Raw genomic sequence first — 13,275 nt, forward strand, 5'->3', positions numbered from 1 at the left:
AGCTCACGGTCTTACAGCGGTATGCATACCGCTGTAGGACCGCTTTAGGAATTATTTTCTGGAGCTCACGGGTCTGCAGCAACAAGCATACCGCGGTAGGACCGCGGTAAGGTTCAAAGCTTCGGTTTGAGCTCGTTTTAAGCCCGTTTCGGCCCAAATAAAAGAGAGATGGACTCCTTCAAGGGGTAGGACTTTGATAACCTAAAGAGAACTATATAAAGGCTCATTTAAGAAAGATTAAGGAGTTTTTGAAAGAGGGAGAAGACGGCAAGTCGAGGCAAAAAGAGAAGATTTTCTTGAAGATCTTTGATTTTTGGTTTTATTTTTCTGTTCTTTATTCTTTGCAACATCATGAACTCCGTTTTTATTACTTTCTCGTTGGTTAAAATTATGTTAGGCTAAGTACTTTGTGGCTAGGGTGATTGATGAAACCTAGTTTAACGATGGTTTAATTAAAAGTATTTGGGTTTTATTTTATTTTTGTCTTTCGGATTGATCATTTATTATACACTAACTCCGTTTTGATGTTTGGCCGTCATTAGAACGTATTTGTGATTTATATTGCTTTCGAGAGATTCAATATAGATTAGCACTTGATAATAAATGACATAAGGTTCGATAATAGGTAGAGATACTATTATGCCTTGTGAAATCTTATTTTTGATGATCATTGTGGATAAATGCATGTTTGTATATTTGCAGATTAATTAGAGATAATTAATCTCATATGTGAGCATAGATTCGATTGACCATCGAGAGAGGCTTTTGATTAACTTAGGATTATCGATTTTCAGTTCAAAACAAGAATTATAAAACCCAATCACTGGAAGATTAAACCAATTATAGAACTAAGGTGGATTCATGAACCCTAGTGCATTAGATTTCTATATTTAAAACCTAAAGAGTTATTTTGTGTTTTCTTTTTGGTGAGTTAGTTTTAACTTATATAAAACTTCTATTGATTATTCTTTTAATTGTGTGTGACTTATTAAAGTTAATAGTGGTTAAAGTAGGGATTAAAAGCTAATCCTCGTGGGAACGATACTTGATTCATCATTATATTACTTGTTGCGATTCCGTACACTTGCGGGAAAGAAAAAGGCGAACAAGTTTTTGGCGCCGTTGCCGGGGATTGGTTATTTTGATTACTACTTTAATTAAGATTAGCTTTAATACTTGTGTTACTTTACTTATTCTTGACGCTGAATTATTTCAATTTTTGCTGTGTTAGGATTGAAAATAGTGCATGCGGCGTTCAAAACGTCTAGATCTTGTTGAGTTTGATCCGGAGATTGAACAAACCTTTCATCAAAGACGTCGTGAACAAAGAGCAAAAAGGGAACAACAACAAAGCACAATGGACGACAACGAAAATCATCTTGTTCAAGTGGAGCGTACTGTTGAGATCAATGAGAGAGATATCTTGATGGGAGATTTCATGATGCCTCCAGTTGTTGAGAACCGGTCGAGCATAGTTTATCCTCCATATGGGCACGATAACTTTCAGTTGAGACCGGATGTGATAAATTTGTTCTCCAACAACATTCCATTTTATGGGAGAATTGATGAAAATCCACACTACCATCTCTCTCGGTTTCTAGAGTATTGTGGCAACTTCAAATATCAAGGGATCAACGAAGAAGCAATGAGGATGCGACTTTTTCCTCATACTTTGAAAGACAAAGCTCGGGAGTGGTTGGATTCGCTATCACCTGGTAGCATCACTACATGGGCTGATTTGGTTCACAAGTTCACACTTAAATATTTTCCACCAGCCAAGATCAGCAAATTAAAGCATGAAATTTCGACTTTCCAGCAAGCTGAAATTGAGAACTTTCATGAAGCATGGGAACGGTACAAAGAATTGCTAAGGAAGTGTCCAAATCATGGGTTTTCTTTACCAGCTCAAAATCACTATTTCTATGCCGGGTTAACTCCTTACAGCCGTTCGACGGTTGATTCTACAGCAGGTGGTTCCATTAGAAACAAATCGGCTGGAGAGTTACATGATCTTTTTGAAACAATGAGTGAACAATTTGTAATGTGGCCGGATAGAAGTTCAAATAGGAGAGCAGCTGGAGTACACGAAGTGGATATGAATACATTGATGTTGGCCAAGATTGATGCTCTTTCAAAACAGATGGAAAACTTAAAATACTCTCCATCAGTTAACATGGTGCAAGGATCTCTTCCAGTTTGTGTAACTTGTGGGGCAAACCATCTGTCATCCGAATGCCCATTGACCGTTAGGGATCATTCACTCACAGAGCAGGCTGCTTATGCGCAAAATTTCCCACGTCAACAAAATTTTCAGCGTCCACAAAATAATCCATATTCTTCAACATACAATCCCGGCTGGAGAAACCATCCTAATTTTTCATATGGCAACAATCAGGGAGTTCAAAACCCACCAAAACAAGGAAGACCACATGAGGAAAAAGGAGGATGGGAAGAAGCAATTTCAAAACTTCAAGAACGAAGTGAGCGGACCGATGCAGCCATAAAAAATATAGAGACTCAAATTGGGCAGTTAGCTAAAATTCTTACTGAGAGGCAACAAGGCACATGGCCAAGCAATACTGAAGTTAATCCTAAGGAGCAAGCAAACGCAATCACTACAAGGAGTGGAGTGCAACTCCCGGAAATCCATGTTAAAAGACCAAGTGTGGAAAAGAAAAATGATGCCGAAAAGAAGATAGCAACTGAGAATAAGGAGCCCGAAGATATAGCTGAACAAGAAAAAGTGGTTTCATCACCAATCAAGCCTTATGTTCCACCAATTCCATTTCCTCAAAGATTGCGCAAGCACAAGTTGGATAAACAATTTGAGAAATTTTTGGAGGTGTTCAAGAGGCTACATATCAATATCCCATTTGCTGAAGCTCTGTCTCAAATGCCCAGCTATGCAAAATTTATGAAGGAGATTCTATCAAACAAGAGGAAGCTTGAGGAGCATGAAACCGTGATGCTAACAGAGGAGTGTAGTGCCATTTTACAAAATAAATTGCCACCAAAGTTGAAAGACCCAGGGAGTTTCACCATCCCGTGCACCATTGGCAGCTTATATTTTGAACGATCCTTATGTGATTTGGGTGCTAGCATTAATTTGATGCCATTCTCTATCTTTCAAAAGCTTGGTTTAGGTGAAGCAAAACCTACAAGGGTGTCATTGCAGCTAGCGGATCGGTCCGTGAAACATCCACGTGGAATTGTTGAAGATATCTTGGTAAAAGTGGACAAGTTTATATTTCCAGCAGATTTCATTATTTTGGATATGGCTGAAGATAGGGATATTCCCCTTATTTTGGGGCGACCTTTTCTAGCTACTGGACGAGCTCTTATTGATGTGCAAAAAGGACAACTCATGTTAAGGCTGAATGATGAGCAAATCACTTTTAATGTGTTTAAAGCACTGAAATTTCCTACGGCTTCAGATTCTTGTTTTCAGATTGATACTTTGGACAAAGAGATAGAAAATACATTCACTTTGAATCAACCATCAGATCCTTGGGAAGCATGTGTGATGCACTCACAAGTTGAAGATACCGACTCGGCTACGATTGAAGAATGTGTCAAATATTTGCAAAGATCTGAACTTATTCAAAAGGGAAAGCAGTACAAGGCATTGGGCACGGGACCTCCACGACCTTTACCTTCCATTCAACAAGCTCCGAAATTAGAGCTAAAGCAGCTGCCATCCCATCTTCGGTATGCCTATTTGGGTGAGTCCTCTACTCTTCCAGTTATCATTGCTAAGTCCATTAACCAAGAAGAAGAGGAAAAGTTACTCCGGGTGCTTCGGGAACATAAATCAGCTCTTGGATGGACTATAGCTGATATAAAAGGTATTAGCCCATCTCTTTGCATGCACAAGATATTAATGGAAGACACTTACAAGCCGGTAGTACAACATCAGCGACGGCTAAATCCTCATCTACAAGAAGTGGTTAGAGCTGAAGTACTGAAGTTACTAGATGCTGGAATTATCTATTCTATCTCAGATAGTGCTTGGGTTAGTCCGGTTCAAGTGGTGCCTAAGAAGGGAGGTATTACAGTGGAAAAGAACGAAAATAATGAGCTCATTCCAGTTCGACCTATTACCGGATGGCGGGTTTGCATCGACTATCGTAAGTTGAATGATGCAACACGAAAAGATCATTTTCCCCTACCATTCATTGATCAAATGTTGGAGCGCTTAGCAGGTCATTCCCACTATTGTTTCCTTGATGGCTATTCGGGATACAATCAAATTCCAATAGCTCCAGAAGACCAAGAGAAGACAACGTTCACTTGTCCATATGGTACATTCGCCTACCGACGGATGCCTTTTGGTTTGTGCAATGCCCCTGCCACTTTTCAGCGGTGTATGATGTCAATCTTCTCTGATATGGTAGAAAGATTTATTGAAGTGTTCATGGATGATTTTTCGGTCTTTGGTTCTTCATATGACGAATGCTTAAAAAACTTGACACTTGTTTTGAAGCGTTGTGAAGAAACAAACTTGGTGCTCAATTGGGAGAAATGTCACTTCATGGTCCAAGAGGGAATTGTATTGGGACACCGAATTTCAGTTAGGGGTATTGAAGTTGACAAGGCAAAAATTCAAGTGATTGAGAAGCTTCCTCCGCCCACATCCGTCAAGGGTATCCGCAGTTTTTTGGGACATGCCGGTTTTTATAGACGATTTATTAAGGATTTCTCCAAGATTACAAAACCTTTATGCAACTTGTTGGAGAAGGATGTAAAATTTACATTTTCTGAGGAGTGCCTAAAATCATTTACCACTCTAAAGGAAAAGTTAATTTCTGCACCTATTATTGTGGCACCAGATTGGAACATGCCGTTCGAATTAATGTGTGATGCTAGTGACTATGCAGTTGGGGCAGTGTTGGGACAACGAAGGGACAAGGTCGTACATGTGATTTACTATGCAAGTCGGACTCTCAATGATGCCCAAATGAACTATGCCACAACAGAAAAAGAGCTACTAGCGGTGGTCTTTGCTTTCGAAAAATTTCGATCATACCTCATTGGTTCAAAGGTGATTGTTTATACTGATCATGCCGCACTGAAATATTTATTTTCAAAAAAAGAGGCAAAACCAAGGCTAATCCGCTGGGTCCTACTTCTCCAAGAGTTTGATTTGGAAATTCGAGATAAGAGAGGATGTGAGAATGTGGTAGCCGACCACCTCTCAAGATTGGAGCAACAAAATCAATCCGAAACAGGGGATATTAATGAAAAATTTCCAGATGAGCAGCTTCTAAGAGTGGAACGAGCAAGCAGCGAAACAGAGGTACCATGGTATGCCGACTATGTTAATTACCTTGCAAGTAACATTGTACCTCCTGATTATGATTACCATCAAAGAAAAAAATTCTTTTCGGAGCTCAAATTCTATTTTTGGGAGGATCCCATCCTTTATCGGAGAGGAGCAGATCAAGTAATCTGGAGGTGTGTTCCAGAAGATGAGATGGAGATGATCTTAGAGCAATGTCATGCCTCCCCCTATGGTGGACATTTTGGAGCAACAAAAACAGCAGCTAAGGTACTCCAATCTGGGTTTTATTGGCCAACTCTATTTAAGGATGCTCATACCTTGGTAAAAAAATGTGATAAATGCCAAAGAATGGGGAACATCTCCAGGAAGCACGAGATGCCCTTACATGGCATTCTTGAGGTTGAATTATTTGATGTTTGGGGCATTGACTTTATGGGGCCGTTTCCATCCTCATTCTCCAATTTATACATCCTAGTGGCAGTGGATTATGTCTCCAAGTGGGTCGAAGCAGTAGCACTACCAACTAACGATGGCCGAGCAGTGGTAAGTTTTCTGAAAACGAACATCTTCACTCGTTTTGGAACTCCTAGGGCCATTATCAGTGATGGCGGGAAGCATTTTTGTAACCGGCATTTCGAAGCTCTTTTGGCGAAGTACGGGGTAAGGCATAAAGTTGCTACGCCATACCACCCCCAAACAAGTGGCCAAGTGGAAATTTTGAATAGAGAGATAAAGAAGATCCTTGAGCTTACAGTGAGTACTTCTCGAAAGGATTGGTCTAAGAAGTTGGACGATGCATTATGGGCATACAGAACGGCCTTCAAAACTCCGATTGGTATGTCCCCATATCGCCTCGTTTTTGGCAAAGCATGTCACTTACCTGTTGAGCTAGAGCACCGGGCATATTGGGCAATGAAGAAGCTGAACTTTGATCTCAAGCAAGCTGGTGAGAAACGGTTGCTACAGCTAAATGAAATGGATGAGTTCCGGTTGGAGGCCTATGAGAATGCCAAATTATATAAGGAGAAAACTAAGAAATGGCATGATCAGCATGTAAACAGAAAACAATTTGAGGTGGGGCAAAAAGTGTTATTATTCAACTCACGTCTCAAGCTATTTCCAGGCAAGTTGCGCTCAAGGTGGTCTGGGCCGTTCACTGTTGTCAAAGTTTATTCACATGGCGCTGTTGATGTCACTCACGACACCAAGGGTACTTTTAAGGTGAATGGACAGCGACTCAAGCCATATCTTGGGGAGGAATTTGCCAAAGAAAAGACATCCACCGAATTGAGCAATCCGAAATGAGCAGCAGCACAGTCAAGCTAATGACTCTAAACAAGCGCTTTTGGGAGGCAACCCAATTTTCTATCCTTTCATTTTTATTTATTTGTTGTTTCTTTTATTTTCTCTATTTTGCATTTGTTTTAAAGTGTTAGGTTCTAGGTTAGAAAGTGCCTTGGTTAGGAGAGTTTATCACTTAGAGCCTAGGCTATATAAATGAAAAATAAAAATAAAAAAAATAAAAAATAAAAAATAAAAAAAATAAAAAAAATTTTAAGGGGTAGCTCGCGCCATAGCCGCGGCATGCATGCCGCGGCCGCAAGCGCGAGCCAGCAGAGTTTCTGCTGCTCGCGGGCGGGCCGCGGCATGCATGCCGCGACCTTACTGCGCCACAGCAAAGTTGCTGTGGCTAGCGGGTCGGCCTTAATAGGCCGACCCCCCCTTGCTTTTTATTCCCCTCATTTTGCTCTCACTCTCCCTTTTCTCCCTCCCCCCGCCTTCGCATCTTCTCCCAGCTAGCACCCAGCCCAATTTTCCTCACTCTCCCTCAAGAGCCCCCCCTCCACTCCCTCCACCTTCATCATTTAAGGTATGTGTGAATTAATTTTCCATTTGTTTACACGATTTGCTACGTTTTTGTGCAAATGGGTGGTGAGTTGCTTGTGAATGGGAGTAATGAAGTTGTGGTTGGTGATGTTGGGGTTGAATTATTGCTTGTTTCTATGATTTTATTTGGGAAAATTTCATGGATCCTAAGCCCTATTTTCTATTTGTCCTCTCAGCATGCCCACCAAGTGTTCGTTCAAATGCCCCAACCACTCATCTCCACACAATTGCACACACATTGCATTAGGAATTGAGGGAATGCAATAACTTAAGTTTGGGGGGGGGGGGTCTTGTGGCATCTTTGGCTTCTCCAACACATTTAATTCTTATAAAAAAAAAAAAAAAAAAACAAAAAACAAAAAAACGAACAAGGCAAGAATTATTTGATTCTTTCTCTTATTCATTCTCATGATTGATTTTGTGCTTTCAGGACCAAGCCCAAGCCAAGATGGCACCCAAAACCCGCTACACTCCAGCCGCAAATAAGGGTAAAGCCGTTGCAACCAGTTCAAACACTTCCAAGCGACCGCGAGTTGATCCGCCACCCTATCCAATCTACCTCACTGCCAAAGCAGAAGAACGAGCTCGAGTGATAGAGTCATGGCCTCTCCACCGCGAGCGGGAAGTTGACTTGGCTAGCATTGCGGTTACTGGGGTTTCTGAGGTTATTCATGCCAAGCAGTGGCTCAAATTTTGTGCCAAGCCTCCCAAGATATATACCTCCATGGTTCGAGAATTCCTCGCCAACTTCAATGACAACATCCTTGGAGGTGACGATGACGATGACGATGAGGAAGTTCATGCCTTCCATACCTATGTGCGCGGAGTATGGGTACCATTCAGTCCCGACATCATTCAAAACTTCTATCAAGTGCCAGCGGGGGCAGATCTCGCGGACCTAGAAGATTGGAATCAAGTGGCTCGCCTTTGCTTTAATGAAGACATCCCACTGGTGTGGCCAAGCCACAATGTGGTGCTCCATAATGAGCTTAACCTCAAGGCGAAGATGTTCCATTACATCTTATCTTCTAACATCGCTCCATCTTCACACATGACAGAGATATACCCTCCACGGATGCAGCTTCTTTATGCCTTGACCACTGGATATGAAGTGAATTTTGGTGAGCGTATTTTCCACCAAATCGTCTCCCTCGCCTTGACCAAAGGAAATAAGAAAAGGATTTACTTCCCCGCTCTCATCTCAGCATTATGCAAGCAAGCCAAAGTACCTACATCCGCATCTGAGCTTGACAAGACGAAGCCCGCACCGATCAATTTATACACTATTCGGCAGTCACATACTCAGATTGCCCAACACCGACATGCAGCTCGCATGAGAGACACAGCAGCAGAGGTCGAGGAGGAAGATGAAGCCGAGGAGTACATGGAACCCGAAGCACCACCTGCAGTGAGACCACCGCCCCGACGCCGACCTGGAGGGGTCAACTTTGGCCCCACATTGGAGGCAATGCAAGCACAAATCCAAGAAAATCGAGCGGAACAAGATCGACAATTTCACATGCTGCAAGCAGGCTTGGATGTTCTCAGAGCCGACCTTCATACCCAGCACGAGGAGATGAGATCTATGTTTGCCCAGCTACTCCGGTCACAGCCGCCGCCACCTCCCGAAGACCATTGATTCACTTCGGCCATCCATGCACCGACTCTTCTGCCCAGGTGCCTTCCTTCCTTTTTCATGCCTTTCGAGCCCTTGGGACAATGGCTCATTTTAAGTTTGGGGGGATGGTTTTGATGATCCAATCATGCATTATATGTTAATCTACTTGGTCGTCTAAAAAAAAAAAAAAAAAAAAAAAAAAAAAATTGTTGGGTAGACATGCCATCAATGATGAATCTTATTTGGTACCATTTTGATGAAACGAGTAAAGATAGTGATGCTACTCATTTTGGTTTTGTGATTCACTATCCATGTTAGACGACTATTTGAGCACAAGTGTCAGGAGGTTAAATGCATAAGTCCCCATATAGACTTTCACCCTTAAAACCTCTTTGTGAGCAATTCCATCATAAAAAAAAAAAAAAAAAAAAACAAAAAATGAAAAGAAGAGTTTGGGGAAGATTGAGCCATGGTGGTAAATGTTAAGGAATGTGTCGGCTCCGTGCATATTAAAATTTGTGTGGAATGTGTTAGGCATACTAAGAGAAACTAGGCAATGACCATAGGCTAGTGATCTCATCCCTATGTTACTATGTCGTGCACCAAATTAAATTTAAGCTTGCATATATCTTATACCTTTCTTTGTAGCCTGAATGACTTGAGTGATTATGCCCGTAGAGGTATCTTAAAACCTGGTGCCCCGTGGTCATCTGGCTTGGGAGTCATCGGCTAAAAGCTCGTTACAAGGGTCATTCAGAAAGCTTAATGGAGTGAAGGCTTGCACATAAGATATCAATAAAAAAAAAAAAAAAAAAAAAAAAAAAAAAAAAAAAAACTCAATAATGGTGCCGATGTTTGTAACTCTTAGGGATTGAGAAAACTGGTGGGTTTGACTGTCTAGTGGATGTTAGCATGCCGAATCGTTCAAAATAAAAGAGAGTCCTCACAAACCAAGACAACGCCATTTTTGGCTGAGTCCAACCAAACTTGAACAAGAAAGAAAAGAGTGATTGAGAGCACCTAGGGACTGAATGAAAAGACCAAGTTTGGGGGTGGAGTGCATATTACGAGCGAGAAAGTGTACATAACCATCAAAGGGTCGGGATACCAACAACCTTATGCATGATATTGTACCTGACAGGATTCGCACACACACACGTCAAAACATGGAATGGGTCCAAAACATTTGTGTAGCATTACTAGAAAACTTTGTGTGAATTATGAATGGTACCAAAATCTGAGGCTACTTGGAAGGCTATCCAACTTGTGATTGAGTTTGAAATATTAACTATTCTTTACTTGAGGGGTGATACATTTGAGTTGATAATTTTGCTCGGGACGATCAAGAGTCTAAGTTTGGGGGTATTTGATAAGTGTCTTTTATACACTTATTTTGGTCTATAAACTTAGCATTTATACATTCAATGGGCATGATTTCTACTTGATTTGGTTCTATATATGGTTATGTAGATGTGGAGCATGTGTTAAAGCGGACATGGAGCAAAAAGAGTGATTTTTGGTGCATGATGGGAGTGAAATGAAGCTTGGAGGCATGGTCGGGTTTCGAATTAAAAAGAAGCAAAAGAGTATCGAAAACAAGAAGTTGAAGATGATAAAGCAAGAGACCAAAGAAGAAGGCTAGCGGGCTTATAGCGGTATGCATACCGCTGTAGCACCGCTATAAGACTTAGTCTCTGGAGCTCACGGTCTTACAGCGGTATGCATACCGCTGTAGGACCGCTTTAGGAATTATTTTCTGGAGCTCACGGGTCTGCAGCAACAAGCATACCGCGGTAGGACCGCGGTAAGGTTCAAAGCTTCGGTTTGAGCTCGTTTTAAGCCCGTTTCGGCCCAAATAAAAGAGAGATGGACTCCTTCAAGGGGTAGGACTTTGATAACCTAAAGAGAACTATATAAAGGCTCATTTAAGAAAGATTAAGGAGTTTTTGAAAGAGGGAGAAGACGGCAAGTCGAGGCAAAAAGAGAAGATTTTCTTGAAGATCTTCGGTTTTTGGTTTTATTTTTCTGTTCTTTATTCTTTGCAACATCATGAACTCCGTTTTTATTACTTTCTCGTTGGTTAAAATTATGTTAGGCTAAGTACTTTGTGGCTAGGGTGATTGATGAAACCTAGTTTAACGATGGTTTAATTAAAAGTATTTGGGTTTTATTTTATTTTTGTCTTTCGGATTGATCATTTATTATACACTAACTCCGTTTTGATGTTTGGCCGTCATTAGAACGTATTTGTGATTTATATTGCTTTCGAGAGATTCAATATAGATTAGCACTTGATAATAAATGACATAAGGTTCGATAATAGGTAGAGATACTATTATGCCTTGTGAAATCTTATTTTTGATGATCATTGTGGATAAATGCATGTTTGTATATTTGCAGATTAATTAGAGATAATTAATCTCATATGTGAGCATAGATTCGATTGACCATCGAGAGAGGCTTTTGATTAACTTAGGATTATCGATTTTCAGTTCAAAACAAGAATTATAAAACCCAATCACTGGAAGATTAAACCAATTATAGAACTAAGGTGGATTCATGAACCCTAGTGCATTAGATTTCTATATTTAAAACCTAAAGAGTTATTTTGTGTTTTCTTTTTGGTGAGTTAGTTTTAACTTATATAAAACTTCTATTGATTATTCTTTTAATTGTGTGTGACTTATTAAAGTTAATAGTGGTTAAAGTAGGGATTAAAAGCTAATCCTCGTGGGAACGATACTTGATTCATCATTATATTACTTGTTGCGATTCCGTACACTTGCGGGAAAGAAAAAGGCGAACAAGTTTTTGGCGCCGTTGCCGGGGATTGGTTATTTTGATTACTACTTTAATTAAGATTAGCTTTAATACTTGTGTTACTTTACTTATTCTTGACGCTGAATTATTTCAATTTTTGCTGTGTTAGGATTGAAAATAGTGCATGCGGCGTTCAAAACGTCTAGATCTTGTTGAGTTTGATCCGGAGATTGAACAAACCTTTCATCAAAGACGTCGTGAACAAAGAGCAAAAAGGGAACAACAACAAAGCACAATGGACGACAACGAAAATCATCTTGTTCAAGTGGAGCGTACTGTTGAGATCAATGAGAGAGATATCTTGATGGGAGATTTCATGATGCCTCCAGTTGTTGAGAACCGGTCGAGCATAGTTTATCCTCCATATGGGCACGATAACTTTCAGTTGAGACCGGATGTGATAAATTTGTTCTCCAACAACATTCCATTTTATGGGAGAATTGATGAAAATCCACACTACCATCTCTCTCGGTTTCTAGAGTATTGTGGCAACTTCAAATATCAAGGGATCAACGAAGAAGCAATGAGGATGCGACTTTTTCCTCATACTTTGAAAGACAAAGCTCGGGAGTGGTTGGATTCGCTATCACCTGGTAGCATCACTACATGGGCTGATTTGGTTCACAAGTTCACACTTAAATATTTTCCACCAGCCAAGATCAGCAAATTAAAGCATGAAATTTCGACTTTCCAGCAAGCTGAAATTGAGAACTTTCATGAAGCATGGGAACGGTACAAAGAATTGCTAAGGAAGTGTCCAAATCATAGGTTTTCTTTACCAGCTCAAAATCACTATTTCTATGCCGGGTTAACTCCTTACAGCCGTTCGACGGTTGATTCTACAGCAGGTGGTTCCATTAGAAACAAATCGGCTGGAGAGTTACATGATCTTTTTGAAACAATGAGTGAACAATTTGTAATGTGGCCGGATAGAAGTTCAAATAGGAGAGCAGCTGGAGTACACGAAGTGGATATGAATACATTGATGTTGGCCAAGATTGATGCTCTTTCAAAACAGATGGAAAACTTAAAATACTCTCCATCAGTTAACATGGTGCAAGGATCTCTTCCAGTTTGTGTAACTTGTGGGGCAAACCATCTGTCATCCGAATGCCCATTGACCGTTAGGGATCATTCACTCACAGAGCAGGCTGCTTATGCGCAAAATTTCCCACGTCAACAAAATTTTCAGCGTCCACAAAATAATCCATATTCTTCAACATACAATCCCGGCTGGAGAAACCATCCTAATTTTTCATATGGCAACAATCAAGGAGTTCAAAACCCACCAAAACAAGGAAGACCACATGAGGAAAAAGGAGGATGGGAAGAAGCAATTTCAAAACTTCAAGAACGAAGTGAGCGGACCGATGCAGCCATAAAAAATATAGAGACTCAAATTGGGCAGTTAGCTAAAATTCTTACTGAGAGGCAACAAGGCACATGGCCAAGCAATACTGAAGTTAATCCTAAGGAGCAAGCAAACGCAATCACTACAAGGAGTGGAGTGCAACTCCCGGAAATCCATGTTAAAAGACCAAGTGTGGAAAAGAAAAATGATGCCGAAAAGAAGATAGCAACTGAGAATAAGGAGCCCGAAGATATAGCTGAACAAGAAAAAGTGGTTTCATCACCAATCAAGCCTTATGTTCCACCAATTCCATTTCCT

At 40.6% G+C, this 13,275-nt stretch overlaps 2 protein-coding genes and 2 non-coding genes across 4 annotated transcripts in view; 2 read left to right on the plus strand and 2 right to left on the minus strand.

Moving 5' to 3' along the window:
- Positions 1-1,246: 1,246 nt before the first annotated feature.
- LOC127805551 (uncharacterized) lies at positions 1,247-3,110 on the plus strand. Its single transcript, XM_052342304.1, has 2 exons — positions 1,247-2,981; positions 3,100-3,110. Exons 1-2 carry the CDS (start codon positions 1,247-1,249, stop codon positions 3,108-3,110), a joined length of 1,746 nt encoding a protein of 581 aa, XP_052198264.1.
- Positions 1,787-1,893, minus strand: LOC127807039 (small nucleolar RNA R71). Its single transcript, XR_008024576.1, has one exon. It is a non-coding gene; the product is annotated as a small nucleolar RNA R71 (small nucleolar RNA).
- LOC127805843 (uncharacterized) overlaps positions 2,993-13,275 on the plus strand; it is a 91,731-nt gene continuing 81,448 nt past the window's right edge. Inside the window, exons 1-3 of the mRNA XM_052342646.1 lie at positions 2,993-3,946; positions 4,040-5,471; positions 5,607-6,356. Coding sequence (XP_052198606.1) covers positions 3,110-3,946; positions 4,040-5,471; positions 5,607-6,356 — 3,019 coding nt within the window. The 5' untranslated portion in view covers positions 2,993-3,109. The remainder of the gene's footprint in view (positions 3,947-4,039; positions 5,472-5,606; positions 6,357-13,275) is intronic.
- On the minus strand, positions 12,271-12,377 carry LOC127807038 (small nucleolar RNA R71). The gene has a single exon (XR_008024575.1). It is a non-coding gene; the product is annotated as a small nucleolar RNA R71 (small nucleolar RNA).

This window comes from Diospyros lotus, chromosome 7, assembly GCF_014633365.1.
Source record: "Diospyros lotus cultivar Yz01 chromosome 7, ASM1463336v1, whole genome shotgun sequence".
NCBI classification, from domain to species: domain Eukaryota; kingdom Viridiplantae; phylum Streptophyta; class Magnoliopsida; order Ericales; family Ebenaceae; genus Diospyros; species Diospyros lotus.